We start from the raw sequence: 14,698 nt of genomic DNA, 5'->3' as shown, positions 1-14,698 counted from the left end.
TCCCCAAACCAGCTGTACTTTTTGTGTCTGAAGCTGTTGCCAGCAGATGTTAATTACTGTTAAATGTTGTTTTATTTTTGTCATGTATTTTTAACTTCTGCCCCCCCCCCCCCACACTCCTTTTTGTAGCCTTAGTGGACTCAGGCAGGTTACAAGTACAAGATGTCATTTTAATAATGACTCTGCAAGGAAACCTGAAGGAGTAAAACAAAGCATTTGCTGCAGTGAAGTGTTTTTGTTGCATACAGCCTCTCTGCTAGGTTTTGCAGAGAGGATCACTTCCCTGGTGAATGCTTGAAGAAAGCCCTTGCTGATTAGAGGTGATGAAGGCCATCACTTCTCCCTCTCCTTTTGTTTTGATTCTGTTGTTGTTAAGCTGAGGAGCCGATGCCTGTTGTGTGCTCTTTTCCTCGGTCTCTATGCTGGCATGCTCCCATTTCTAAAGTGAGATCTACCAAAGCAGCTAATGGTAATTTGCATCTATAAGTGCTACTTTAAAGAAAAGAGAGATAATTTCAATGTGTGCACATGTGTTTGATTTATTCTAGTGGTTATGTGCTATTTGCTGCTCTTGTGATTGAGGACTGCCCATTCTGTGAATGTGCTTAATACTTTGAAAACTTGAAAGTTATGATGGCACCCCACACAATGTCAAAATGTGCATTTGAAGTAAAAGCCCAGCAATTCAGCTCATCTGGTCTTGTTCATAGCAGGTAAAAGGCTGCCTTGATGACACTTAGAGCAAATGAATTTCTCTCCTGCAGTCATGCACTGAATAAATTGCTTGATCTAGTTCGGTACAAAAGGACATGATCTATAAATAGTTAACAGAGCTTTCTTCAGGACAAGTGATCTATAGACTGGAACTCTCTCTTGGGGTCTTTTAAAAAAGTAAGTGCTGATATGAACAAAAGGAAAGTTTGTTTAAAAAAAAGGGCCTTTTTAATGAGATTGAAACTCACATACTTTAACTTCCTTTTGAAAGCATCTGGCCAACCACTTCAAAAGTCCAAAAGGCTAACCTTACAGTCACTTGAAGAAAAGAAAAAAGGTCAGTCTGCTAATCTGATGTGAATATATTGTCAATAACTGAAAATACGAGATAAAACAGCTGGTTAATTTGAATCAAAGAAATTGCTGTCATATAAGCATCAGTGGATTCAATTTTTACCGTTTTAGGCTTAAAGGAACTTCTTTTTATGACACTTTTATACATTTGTCTATCTACCACACTGTTGGCCACAGGGTCTCTCTCTGTCCTCTATGCTCTTTCATGCACTTTTTTTGGCAGCTAATATTGCAGGTTTTTAGACTGTTGGTATTTGTAATAAGCAAAACTTCTAAGACATGTATGTGTGCTAAAGGAAGTGTCCATCTACCAAATTTCATCATGTGGCATTTTCAAGAAGGAAGAAAAATTCTATAAAATCATAGATTAGTTAACGTTGGAAAAGATCTCCAGGATCAATGAGTCCAACCTTTAATCAAACACATCTTGTCAGCTAAACCATAGCACAAAGCCAGCTTTTCCAGGAGTATGCTGTGGGAAACAGTACCAAAGGCTTTACTGTAGTTCAGGTAGGCAATATCCACAACCTTTCCCTCATCCACTAGATGGGTCACCTGCTCATAAAAGGAGACCAGGTTGGTCAAGCAGGACCTGCCTTTTGTAAACCCATGCTGGCTGGGGCTGATCCCTGGTTGTCCTGTATATGCTGTGTGATTGCACTCAAGACAATCTGTTCCATAACCTTCCCCAGCACCAAGGTCAGGTTGACAGGTCTGTAGTTGCCCAAATCCTCCTTCTGACCCTTTCTGTAAATGAGTGTCACACTGGCCAACCTCCAGTCACCTGGGACAGCCTCAGTTTAACCATGACTGATGATAAATGGTTGGGAGTGGCTCGTTGAGCTCTTGCAGCAGCTCCCTCAGTGCCCCCGGTGGATCCCATCAGCCCCACGGAGCTGTGAGTGTCTCAGTGGCACAGCAGGTCACAAACTGCTTCCTCCTGGATTGCAGGGGCTCTGTTCTGCTCCCTGTCCCTGACTACCAGCTCAGGGGCTGGTTGTCCTGAGGAAAACCAGTCCTTCTGTTAAAGACTGAGGAAAAGAAGGTATTAAGTACCTCAGCCTTTTCCTCAGCCTTGGTTACAATGTTCCCCTCAGCATCCAATAAAGGATGGAGATTTTCCTTGGCCTTCCTTTTTGTTGTTAATGTATTTATAAAAACACTTTTTATTATATTTCACAGCAGTTGCCAGATTGAGTTCTAGCTGAGCTTTCGCCTTTCTAATTTTCTCTCTACATGATTCATGTACTCTTCCTGAGTTTGCTGCCCCTTCTTCCAAAGGTCATAAACTCTCATTTTTTCCCCTGAGTTCCAGCAAAAGCTTCCTGTTCAGCCAGGCTGATCTTCCCTGCCAGCTTGTCTTTCAGTATGTAGTGATGGCCTGCTCCCACACCTTTAAGATTTCCATCTTAAAAGTATGTCCAGCCTTTCTGGACCCTTTGTTAATAAGGGTGGTTTCCCAAGGGACTCTGAATCATTAAGTTCTCTTTCACTGAGTTGGGAGCAGTCATCTTGAAAGTGCTCTCAATATGGATTTCCCTGCCTGTATGACCTGTGCATGTAAAGCTGGGGTTTTGGTGGCAGTGTGCTTGCAGAACTGGATGGTGATGGTGACAAAGTGGCAGGCTGGTGTGAATGTCAATTCTGTCAGTGTCTCCAGGACACATCTTGCACCAGGACTGGCTGGCGCAAGCACAGTGTGTGCACATATTACTGGACAGAGCTTTAGAAGCAGATATATGACTGTAAGTGCTTGGAGGCCAGAAGGCCTCTCTCTTAACTAGAGAGAAGAGAAAGCCATCCATTTAGAAATTTGCCATCTATTTAGAAAGTTTTTGGGAGAGCAAATTATTCTGTGCCTACAGAGAAACTGAAAGCTAAGTGTCCATACTAGGAAATCACTTGAGCAGGTGAAGGTCACTGGATTGATCAATTGAAAAAAAATTAAAATAGCATAGTGTAGTTGCCTGATCTAGGTGAGGAAGTCGACTAAGACTTCTCTAAACAACTGAAGGAAATATCTGTCACAGGATGTGCTGGTCATGTGGAACCTGGCATCTTCTGGAAGGGCAACATATGGGATGAATGGTGGAAGGTTTTTGAATGGTGTATGGGATAACTATTTGATACTGGTACTGGATAGATGAACTGGTGTTGACACACCCAGATCTGCAACTCACTTCCAAGGAAGAACTGGCTGAAGAGGTGATGCCAAAGATAGTCTTGGCTATGACAGCCATGAAATAAATGGCTGTTGTTTAGGATCCTGAAGGAAATGAAGAAAAAGATTAGCAGGGCATAGATCCTGGACACCAGGCTAGTGGATGTCAGTGCATTCTTTATTTGTGCAAGGTGCTCCACTTGTGTTGGGACAACTTCAGGTATCAGTACAGGTTGGGGGATAAATGGATTGAAAGCAGCCATGCTGAGAAGGATTTGGGGGTGCTGCTGGATGAGAGGCTTCATGGGAGCCAGTAGTATTGTGGGCTGCATCAAAAACAGCATGGCCAGCAGGTGAGGAAGGTGATGCTGTCTCTCTCCTCCACTCTGGTGACATCCCATGTGAAGTGGTATCAACTTGACAGACTTCTATGATAAATTGACAGGATCTGTGGTCTAGGGGAGAGCAGTGAATATCATTTACCTTGACTTTAACAAGTCTTTGTCATGATCTCACCCAGCAAGATAAAAAGCCATTTGAGTGGTCAGACTCAGTGGGCCATGGTTAATGGGTTGTACTCTGCTCGGAGATCACCAAGGGACTGTCAGGGATTGTATTATGACCAGTTGTGTTCAACAACCTTATCAGTACCTGGAGGTGGCAGTGGGAGTGCACAGTCCTTAGATCTACAGAAGACAGAATTGGAGAAAGTGCTCAATGCAGTCAAGGGCAATGCTGCCACCCAGTGGGACCTTGGCAAGCAAGAGGAATGGGCTAATGGGAACTTTGTTAAACTGACCAAAGTCAATGTCTGTCTTGTAGACGCAGTATTTGATGTGGTCTGAGTTTTGAGTAGCAGGATCTAATGACTTCCCTTTATCTGCAGACTACACCTCTGTTAACAGCACAGGGCACTGATAGCAACTTTTGGTGCCAGGGCATGCTGCTGACTCAGTCACGTCCTGCTGACATGTCCACCCATATGTCCAAGTCCTTCTCCATAGAGCTGCTCCCTAGCCCGTCAGGTAGCAATGTATCTTTGCGATGGGTTCACCCTTCTCACATGTTGGACTTAACTTTGAAATTCAAGACTAATTTTTTTCATTATCCCTTTCCTCTTGCCTGCCTAGGCCCCCCTGATGGCAGCCCTGCTCTCGAGTGTTTCACCCAATTTTGTACCATCTGTAAACTCGATGAGAGTATACTGTCACCTCTTCCAGGATATGGTCCTGGAAAACGTCAAACACTTTGGGAGTAATCAGACCCTGGGTTACTATCAAATACAGTCCAAAGAACAGCAGATAAAGCATATATAAGAAGAAGCTTAACTAATAAGAATTGCCCACATGGGGAATCTTACTTTCTTTGCATTTATGCATAATTAATTTGCATTTATGAATGACAACATGTGAAGCACTATTTGGTTGCTGCTATTTCCTAATGTGGCAAATATGACTTTGATTTTGTTTAAGGTTTTTAAAGGCAATGTGGGGAAGTTAGAGCAAATTGTATAAGACCCAATAGTTTCCAAGACAGCTCTGCAAATTACCACATGTTCTTACAGGCTCCAGGTAGCCAGTAATTTTCATTATAAGGAAGTGTGTTGTGATTATTTGCAATGGTAATATATAGATGCAAGACAGTGTTTGAACTCTTCTGCTAACTGTGAATTTTTTTACATTAAAAACTAGCAAAATATTTTACAAATTGCCTGGGGTTTCATGCATCATGCTTCTAAAGGAAGTCTTGGGCTCATCACCCCCATAAAGACTTTCCTCACATTCTTGAGGTTGCATGGGACTGCAAAAGGTAACCATTGCAAGGGGACAGTTTTCACTTGCCTTTTCTCTTCCATTCCCATGTGCTTCTCTGTTGGCTAGACAGTAAATTAGATGAGAATTTCATGCATTTTGTGAAAACTGGGAACCAAAAACTGCTTTATCCAGCTCAATTTGGCTCAGTCTGAGGTCACTGCAGGCTTTTACTGAATACTGCTGCCTGTGGCTGGATCTTCTATTGCCACACTGTGCTACAAGTTCTCTGGTCACGCCCTCTTCTGCACAAGAAACAATACCTATCCTTTACCTGATTTGTAAAAATGTGAAGAATCTCCTTGCTGTTTTGGCAAGCACGGTGTGGTTAGCAGTGATGGAGGTAAGGAGTCTTCTCCTTGAGACAGTTACTTTTTCCATAGAAGAGGAGAGCTTTATGTAGGTTTTGTAGCCTCAAACATATAAGCTACCTCAAGTTTACAAGAGTTATGCTTGCTGTTATTGTTCCTTCCTTGCAGGAATGATTTTAAGGTTCACTTTGTAGAGCCCTTGCTGCCCACTGGTGCCTTAGATTAATGCCAGTTGAAGGGAGTGCAAGCTATGACAGTAAATATTCATATATATTCTGTGAAGAGTAATGTCAGTTTTCCTGAAAAGTGCCTCTTCATGGGCAGCTGTCTTGATTAGAGAAAGACTTCAGCAAGGCAGGTCTACAGAGGGTGATTTTTCATTTTGTGGATCTGATTGAAGAATGTCATCACTTCTGTTACAGTAAGAGGTAGAATTAAGGGCTGTAAGTCCTATGGCTGAGGGTGGCATAGCCAAGTCATTAGGGCCAGGACTCTTGAGTTAAACACCATACTGAGAGGCAGAATTGAAACCATGGGATTAAATCAGCAGACTTAAGTTAGTCAGACTCAAGGCTGGCATGAGGAACTTCAGGCATAATGTTTTGAAGGATCAGGCAGGAAACAAATGCTTTAGCTGCCCTCTAGTCTCCTGGAAAACCACCTTCATTTCCAGGAGAAAAGAAGTGACATGTGCCAGATGTACGCGAGACTTTGCATTAGTAAATTAACAGGGCTATAACACTCAGGCTTGTGCTGCCTTCTTTAATTGCCTGACATGCACACAGAATGCCAAATTATGTTCTCTAAAGGAAACTGAATGCAGATTATGCTTTGCAGCTCTTTGCACTATTGGTTAGCTGGTACATATCATGCTGAACATCAGGAACTCACTCCACAAGAGGTGAAGGGGCTGCTACTTGTGTAGTTCAGGTGCATGCCAGCGAAAGTCTGCAAAGTTGTGACAGTGGGGTAAGCTGTTGACCTTTTTCTAGCATTGTGTCTTGGACTTGTCACTCTTCTTTCTGAGACCTCATTTACAGTAGCTTTTGAATTGGAAATAATTGTGAAGGACTGTGGCTGCTTTCATCTTTTATGTCCTCACATACGAACAAACAAACCTTTAAAAAAAGGAATAATTCACTACCACCATGTCACATGGGTGTAGTGCAACAATGCAAACATAGTTACTGTAGATGCACAGACACACATGTGCATACTTGGAACTGAGTAGTTAAGGATAAAGCTACACTATATAGGTGTGCTAAAGCACAATGTGATCCACTGCAAGAGTGAATTGACTGGGATCTTTTCCCTGCAGTTCAAGTGTTAGCATCCATCGAATGGTGATTTGTTCTTGGCTGTCTTAGAAGCAAAGAAACAAAGCAACATGGGAAGTAGTCAATGTAATGTCATTAGTTAATCCCCATGTCCCCCCCCCCCCCCCCCTAAACCCCCACCCCCAACCCCCCAAGCCTAAAGCAAAAAGGTCCTGGGTTTATTGCAGTATTTATTAGGTTCAGTTATGATATCCATTGCTAGAGGAGGAATGAAGGCAAATGCAAACTTCTGACAGGTTCTTCTACCATCTTCTCTCTTCCCTTATTTCTACCTGCTAGCCATGCTAGGCTGTTCAGTTGCAGAAAGAAGGTTTGCTCTATTAGATAAAGTATTGGCTTGATTTCAATCCCCATCTGGTTTTGGCCCACTGTGTCCCATCTTCCCCTCCACCCCTGCCTTTTCCCTCATTTATAGTAAAAGAAACGTGATCACTACATGGTAAATATCTTATCCTCAGTCCTTGTTCATTTTCTCTGATATCTTGATGTCCTGTCTTTGTCATCCTACCTATCAGAGCATAGGTAGCCACATTTCCTTGGGATTCTCTTGGCTTCGCATCATCAGTTGGTTACACATTGTGCTAATAATGCACAGGTAGTGTATAGGCCATTAATTTAAGAGTTAAACTCAATGATCCTTGTGGATCCCTTCCAACTGGGAATATTCTGTGCTTTCTGTCATCTTCCTCAGTTGCACATACCATAGTGAGCTGCAGGTGAAGGCAGCTAAGACCCTGTAGCTCCATTCTGTGAGAAGTCTTCTGCAGTTTATGGGATAAGCATTAGTTCATATAACCCTTCCCCTGACCCTCTTATTCTTTCTTGAATAGAGAAACCATAATAGTGGCAATATATTATCTGCTGGTTTCTCTATTGCACATAAACAGCCTGGAGTGTCATGGATTGTTTAGACTTAGCATCTGCTTGCTCTCTCCTTTCAGGGTGGTTTCCACCAGAAATGTTTGATATTAACTTAATCTGTAATCAAGAATGGAAAGACTTGTATAGATCCTTGTGAGGGATTTTGGACAGGTCATTTACCACTGTGACAAAGAGGCTTACTCCTCTTTTGCTCATCTGTACAGTGACAAAAGAGCTAATGATTAGTGTGAGTTTGTTGTGGAGGTATTGACTTGCATCCTGCCCCTGAAACACCCTTTTCTAGAACTGTAGATATCAGCTATAGATTTTCTCTGAGGCTTCATGTAAATCCTACACTGCTACAAGCAGTATGGTGTATACTTGAAGGATGTTTTGGTGACCAGTAGCCTGGTCTGCTTTGGTGGTGCCTCACTTCTATCCCTGGAGACACATGGTAAACGATGTTTTCAGACCCAGGCTCCTGTGCAGACAGTCTTTCTCTGGTTTTAGCAATAGCAACATTTAAAGAATTTAAATAATTGCCTCTGAAGTTCAGTTGGTAATCACAGAGTGCTCAGTAGTCAGAGCACTGGATTTGCTTTTCTCCATTTGGAAAAGTCTTTTTGAGATGTTTCTCTTGTTCTCAATAAAGGCAGTATTTGCTGATGCACGTTTGCTGAGAGTGGACTGGGTTCACCAGAGTGTTCCAGCTGCTCTGCAGTGCTCTGGAAATGCAAACCAGCTGCAGGTCTGTCCTAACTCAAGCCAGGTTTGTGGCTGGTTCGCATCACTGGAGCAGTGTAAAATACCTGAAGCGTGCCAGCTAATCTGGCCTATTGGTGAACCATTATAAATGACTTGTTTTTCTTCTTGTTCTTTACATGTAACTTTATTTGTAGTAAAAGCCCATGAAAATTGCATAGATTGTATCACTAAGGCAAACTTGGTGTTCTAAACTAAAGTCTATAAAATTAGAGTGTTATTTAAGGCAGAACTGTTTCTTCTTAACTGAAATAAATTTATCAAATTACACACTGCTCTTCTGCACTTCTCTGTTATGGATTTCTTTTAAGATACTTCTTCTTATTATTAGATCAAATAATGATAAGTCCGACACCTAAAAGAGTAGGCTTTATAAGTTTTATTTTGCAAAAGGTGTGCTCAGCTTTTATTCTAAATGCATTGAATTTTTTTCTAGTTTATTGAGAATGTATGCAATAGTTATGTCATTATCGCTATTGTTTGAAATTTACTGATTAGAAAATACTTTGGAGATTTTGAGAGAGGAAGAAAATTGACCATCCATGATTTTTCTTGTGTTTATAGTAAATAATAGTTATCTACCTTCAATAGAATGATGAGCGTTCAAATCATGCCATAAATAGTAATCACCAATTACATTAGTCCATATGTAATATTTTTTTCATAGCCATCTCTTTCTCTGAGACTGTTATAGTGTTGAATGTGTAATGTGTGTTTTTAAACAGTATAATACAAAGAAGAATGACAGAAGTGTCATTACAGATACTCTGATGTACACTTTTTTTCAGAACCCAGAATTTTTGCTCTTCACCTAGGAATATTTTTGCATAATGAATATGGTATGATTTAAAATAAAACCTACTTTCTGCATAAGCATATTGGCATTCAAGTCGGAAATTGTATTTCTCTGATCAGCTGTATATTGAAAGAAAGCATGTCAGAATTTGCGAAGTTTTTCTAGACTTTGAGGCAAAAGGCTGAAGAATTAATTACTGCCTCATATTAATTAAGATAACAATGCAAAGCCCTTCATTAGAAGCATAGGAAAAGTTCTTCCTTGGTCCTTGGAGAGAATATTATATGCAAGCCCTGTTGTGTGGGTTGCAAGGTGTCACTGGAATTTATATGCATTACTTGTCTAATTGCAGTAAATGTAGCATGTCCAGATAGGTTTAAAAGTTGGATGGCTGTTTGTTACTTGCTGGAAATCACTTGAAACCTTGCTACTCAGAGGCAGCTGTTCACAGGTCCTTCACCTCTCCCCAGAGATAGCTGGAAGACTCTGTTGTTGGACCCTGTCTTTTATGGCAGAAGCAGTAAACATGACAGGTTGTTTGGGAGCCATCTGTTTTAAAATGGTTGCTGCTTTGTATGCAGTAATGAACTTGAGATCAGTTTTCTGTCTGTCTTCATAGTAACAGCCTTGTTTGGTGTCACAACAGGTGGAAGTTGATGGGATGAAACTAAATGTGACCAGCGAGTGGAACCTGGCTTCACCCTTGTTGTCTGTCACCATTGATGGCACTCAGAGGACTATACAGGTAATCTCACCAAAGCCTCTTTGGGCATGCAAATAATACTGAAACATGGGGTCTAGACTTGCTGCATCATAAAAAATTTGTGATGTTGTACGAACAGCAGAATATTTCTACTTTGAGACAAATACACTCCACTAAAGCTCTGAATGCACTCAAAGTTACTTACCTAGAGTTTTTAATATCTTGCTTTTAATGAGAAGCTCATTATTTAGACAGATGTTTACCCCAGCTTATAGGCTGTCTTTATTTAGTGGCTTGTGAGGAGACAGAGTTTCTTAATCATGTAAAAATAAGAAATGGTTTACTGAAAAAAACCAACCAACCAAAAAAACTGATCAACTGAAACAAAATAAAAAAACTCCCTCCTAACCTAATCCACAACAAAATCCCACATGGGGACCTACAGTAAAATGAGTCTCTCTCTCATGTTTGGATTGTGTGATTATTACACTTCTGGACCTTTGCAGTTTGAAAGTCACAGGGCAGTGCATCTCCCATGTAACATGTTTTTTTATGTGCTTATAAGGAATATGATTAGTTCCATGATTTGAGAAGATAAACATAGAAAACATCCCAAACCAGTGTGCCTCTAAGAAAAGAGGACTGAAAAGCTTAAAGTGGTTGTATTTTCTTTTCTTCTGAACACTTATGTCTTTGAAACCAACTCCACACACCCGAGAATGCTTTTCTAAATGTAACCTCAGTCAGGATTTATATATTTGTTGACAAATTATTTATTTACAAATATCTATTGATCCTGGCAATAATGAAAAACAAATAAAAACTTACTGAAAATATTTTCTACATACAACAGTATCTATTTCTTATACATTTAACAGTGATGGTCAGATTTCTCATAATTTACAATGAAATGCATGAATTTAGTTTTTCATTTTTGCCCCAGGTAAATTACCCAACAGGAAAATACTATTTTTGCTGTGATTGAATTTGACTGCAACTTGAAAATAAAAAAAAATATTGTATCTTTCAAGGTTAGTATTGCCTGAGAGTGAAATTTTCATTATGTTCCCAAGTAAATTCTGGACTTAAGTTCTGTAGATTTCTTGGGAGGTTTATGCCAGCTTCAAGGAGTGTGTATGTCTAAAATAATTTTCTATTTTTAGGTGTGTATTTTTTTTTATTATTATTTTAATACTGTTCCATTTTGGTGCCATTTTATAAAATACATTCCTAATTTTGAACAGGAAAAAATACCAGTGTATGAATCTATAAAACCTGCCTAGGTGAAAAGCATTTAGAATGGATAACTGTGTTCTCAAGACCTCATTGCAAAATATATTACTATATGACTGGATCTATAACTAATAGTAGTAACACCATTTAGCTAATACGAGTTGAATTGGCAAAAATTATTTTCAAAATTAATGATCATGTGATCTGAAGAAGCTTTCTTCTAGGAGCTGAGCCAGCAGTAGTGTTACTTGCACTCCCTGAGTATGACCAAACCCTATGAAATACTGCAGATCTAGCCACAGCAACATGCAACGAGCTGACTGCATGGTATCTAGCCAACAGAATGTGGAATACACACATATGTTGTTTCCTTCTCAGATTTTATCTGCCTTTGCTTTTAGCAAAGAAACTCAGTAGCTTGAGAAGTTATTAATCTTTTAATGTATATATGTAAATTTATGGGAACCTTAAACTTGACCTCTCATAGTCGCTCACTGGAACCAAAATTGGTTTTTTGGTTATATATTTCTGTAGACTTGCCCCACTGCAAGAACCAAATTAGACAAGTGTATTCCTGTAGGTCAGTTTGTCTCCAAAAGCAATTGACCCCTGAGTCTTGAAATATCTTCTTTCTGCAAAACTTAGCCCTAGAGCCATTTAAGCAACAAATATGGATGAATCAAATAATTCCAGCTGTGCTTTATTAATTTTTCAGCCAATCTATTTTTTCCTCATAGTTGATTTCATTCTTCTAAATATGCTCAACCAAATACAATCTTTGTGAATGTTGTATTCCTTTGAAGGTGGGATTTTTGCACCTTTGACTCAATCCTGCAGTCTGGCCACAATCTAGCAAAGCACTTAAACATAGAAACAGGGAATAAAGTATTTTAAAATGTTTTGGTTTGAAATATATTTATGTTCTTATAGTCTAGACATTCAAATTTTTGCGTATGTGTTGCATGTTTAAAAATAAGTAGTTAGCATGCTTCTGTATTTTCACTCCTCTGCTAAAGGCTCAATGAGAATTACAGCAAAGCAGAACACCAACTCTGCTGCAGAGCTATGAAGGGCCTTTGAGTTTAAAACCCACATTTTCTAGGACAGTTTCTAGAGAATGGGACCCAAGTGCCTGTGGAGAAGTATATGCCCTGGTCACAGTCTGTCTAGGGCATACCAGGGCACAAGAAGGATATGTGGCAGCCCCCCTCCTCCTGCTTTTGTTTCCTGTGTGAGGAAGCCCATCTGTGTGCAGCAGATGGGAGCTGCAGAGTGCCTGGCCAGGTCCCCAGATGAGATTGGGACCAGAACCCTGGGGTGTACTGCAGGTCCTGTGGCTGCAGCATAAGGGCTCTGAAATCATTGTGCTGCTTTGGGTTACTGTGAAATCCATAGGATGTTATACAAAGTGGCGAAGTGGTGAAAACTTGGGATCATTTGAGCAAGAGACTTCTGAGATACAGTTTCCAGGGGGGATGGGAATGTGAGCAGACCCCATGGCATTTCTTGTAGTACTCAGATTTCATCATGGGGGATTTTTTTTGTGGCTGTTTTTAGTAGTTTCTCAGCATTTTCTTTACTTATGACTAAACTGTACCTCTCATTTGGTGAGGCTGAATTTTAACACATCCTGAAGTGTAGGATTTTGTTCAGCAAGCAAATGACATTTTCTTGTACAGAAATACTTCACCAAAATGGTTTTCCATACTTGTTTCAAAAGATTTTAGTGACTCAGAATTTGACTTACACCTAGCTATTACGAATTTGGACTTTGCTGAAAATCAAAGAACTGTAGGAATATAGTTCCAATACACCTTCCTCACATTTGAAGGGATTGGGTTTTATTTAATTGCAAATGCATGTTTTAAATACTCATATAGATAAAACAGGATTTGAATATGATATTACCTTTTAGGAAATATTTAGAATATAAATGAATGAGTAAATGAGGGTCTTAATGATTCCTGTGAAGAGTGGAAAAGTGAAGGTTGATTTGAGTTGTGGAAAAGACAAATAAAATAATTCCAGTGGAAACTGGAAGAATGGTGGCTCGGTATGGTATCCTGGAAAGTAACAAGTTGGAATAAAGACAACAGGCATATTTCGGGACAATTAGGGCATTTTTACTTCTCTGTCTCTCCTCCCATATACAAGTGAGCTAGATTTCAGTAAGCCCTATGCCCACAGAAGTTTTCTATGACCTCTTCTGTCTCCCAGCATGAGCTGGGGAGCAGGTGGAAGGAAGGAATAAGCTGTCTTTTTCCATTGAGTTTGAACATCTTCTATTCCTCATGGGAACTAGAATCTAAAGGGACCTCAAGATAAATCAAAGAATCCATGGAGTCCAGCAGATGGGCTTGAACCTTAACTGCAGCTCTGTCATTACTAGTCAGGTTGCAAGGGACAACCTTCTGCTGGGACACTGCACAGAAACACCAGGTATCAGCAGGGTGGGCAGGTTGTTCAAGATAAAAATGAGTCTGAGAAGAGATCCTCAAAGCAACAAGTGCTTGTGTTTGGGCAAGTTCTCAAAAACCACCCTGCCAACCACTCAGATTTTGAGGCTGCTCTATGGTAATGCTACATGGACAATACAACGGCTTGGTGCTGTTGAATGCTGTACCTTCATTGAGCCCACTATCAAACACTCAACTCATCCTTCAATACCTTTTACTTGCAGGTGGTTCCCTGTAGCAAAAGGATGCTGAGCCAGAACCATAGAATTGTTTCACTTGAATTATTTGTCACCATCTTTGCCAAAGTTTTTGTACCCCTTAGTTCCATCTTATGCACCCAGCCTTTTCACTGCCAAGCTGTTGGGCCCACAGCTCTGCTATCTTGCTGTTATGAAACCTTCTACCCTGTAGAGGTAGTGTAAGTATTCTGCCAAGACCCTAGAAAACTTTTGTGGCTTTTGGCACCTTCAGCAAAGCAATTCTACACTAGCACTGATGATACCTCCTTTTTGTATTTCCTGGCTTTCAGAGAATTAGTCTCAGGTGAACTGAAGCTCTGTAGGATGTAGTGAGAACTCAACTGGACAAGGTCCTGAGCAGTTCAGTATCACTTTGACATTAGCCTTGTTTTGAACAGGGAATATGACTACGTGATTTCCAGAGGTCCCTTCCAGCATAACTGTTCTGTGTCTCTTGGGCATCCCAAACTCTACAGTAAAGACGTCTTTAGCAGTCACAGCAAGGCGTAATTAAAAGAGTAATGGAGTTGCTAAACAAGAACATGATTCTGTAAAGCTGAAATCATCAGTCTCAAGCTTCAAGTGTTTTTGTGAATGAAATAGATGAAGATTTATCAGGGGAGCTTTCTCTACTTAGTGTTGAAGGGAATTCAGTGGTAGCATCACTTATTTTTTTCATTTAATTTATTTATTGCATCAACAGTTGCAGCAGGAGTAGTATATTCTGCATCCTGGGGTATGACAAATATAAGTGCTTCTCTGATACAATGCTTTTTTAGATTATTATTTTGGTCTATAATAACAGAAGAAATGAGTATGCTGTAAGTTATGAAGTCTTTGTTCCAGGGAAATGTCTGACAGGAGAACAAAGCCTTTGCCCAAGTATTCATTTCCTACAACTCTTTAGAGACCTTTTTCATATGTGTAATTTTTTTACTTTTGTAAGAAAAATTACCTTTT

General features: G+C 40.1%; 1 protein-coding gene across 3 annotated transcripts in view; it reads left to right on the top strand.

The window, feature by feature from the left end:
* The window catches only part of PCCA (propionyl-CoA carboxylase subunit alpha), a 271,887-nt gene that overhangs the window by 192,021 nt on the left and 65,168 nt on the right, over positions 1-14,698 (top strand). For all 3 annotated transcript variants that reach the window (XR_008428960.1, XM_053933606.1, XM_053933621.1), the window contains one exon: positions 9,754-9,852. Coding sequence is in view for 2 of the 3 variants with exons in the window: in XM_053933606.1 (XP_053789581.1) it covers positions 9,754-9,852 (99 nt within the window). In the remaining variant the exon portion in view is untranslated. The remainder of the gene's footprint in view (positions 1-9,753; positions 9,853-14,698) is intronic.

Source organism: Vidua chalybeata, chromosome 2 (assembly GCF_026979565.1).
Source record: "Vidua chalybeata isolate OUT-0048 chromosome 2, bVidCha1 merged haplotype, whole genome shotgun sequence".
NCBI classification, from domain to species: domain Eukaryota; kingdom Metazoa; phylum Chordata; class Aves; order Passeriformes; family Viduidae; genus Vidua; species Vidua chalybeata.
This window is presented reverse-complemented; position numbering and strand designations above follow the sequence as displayed.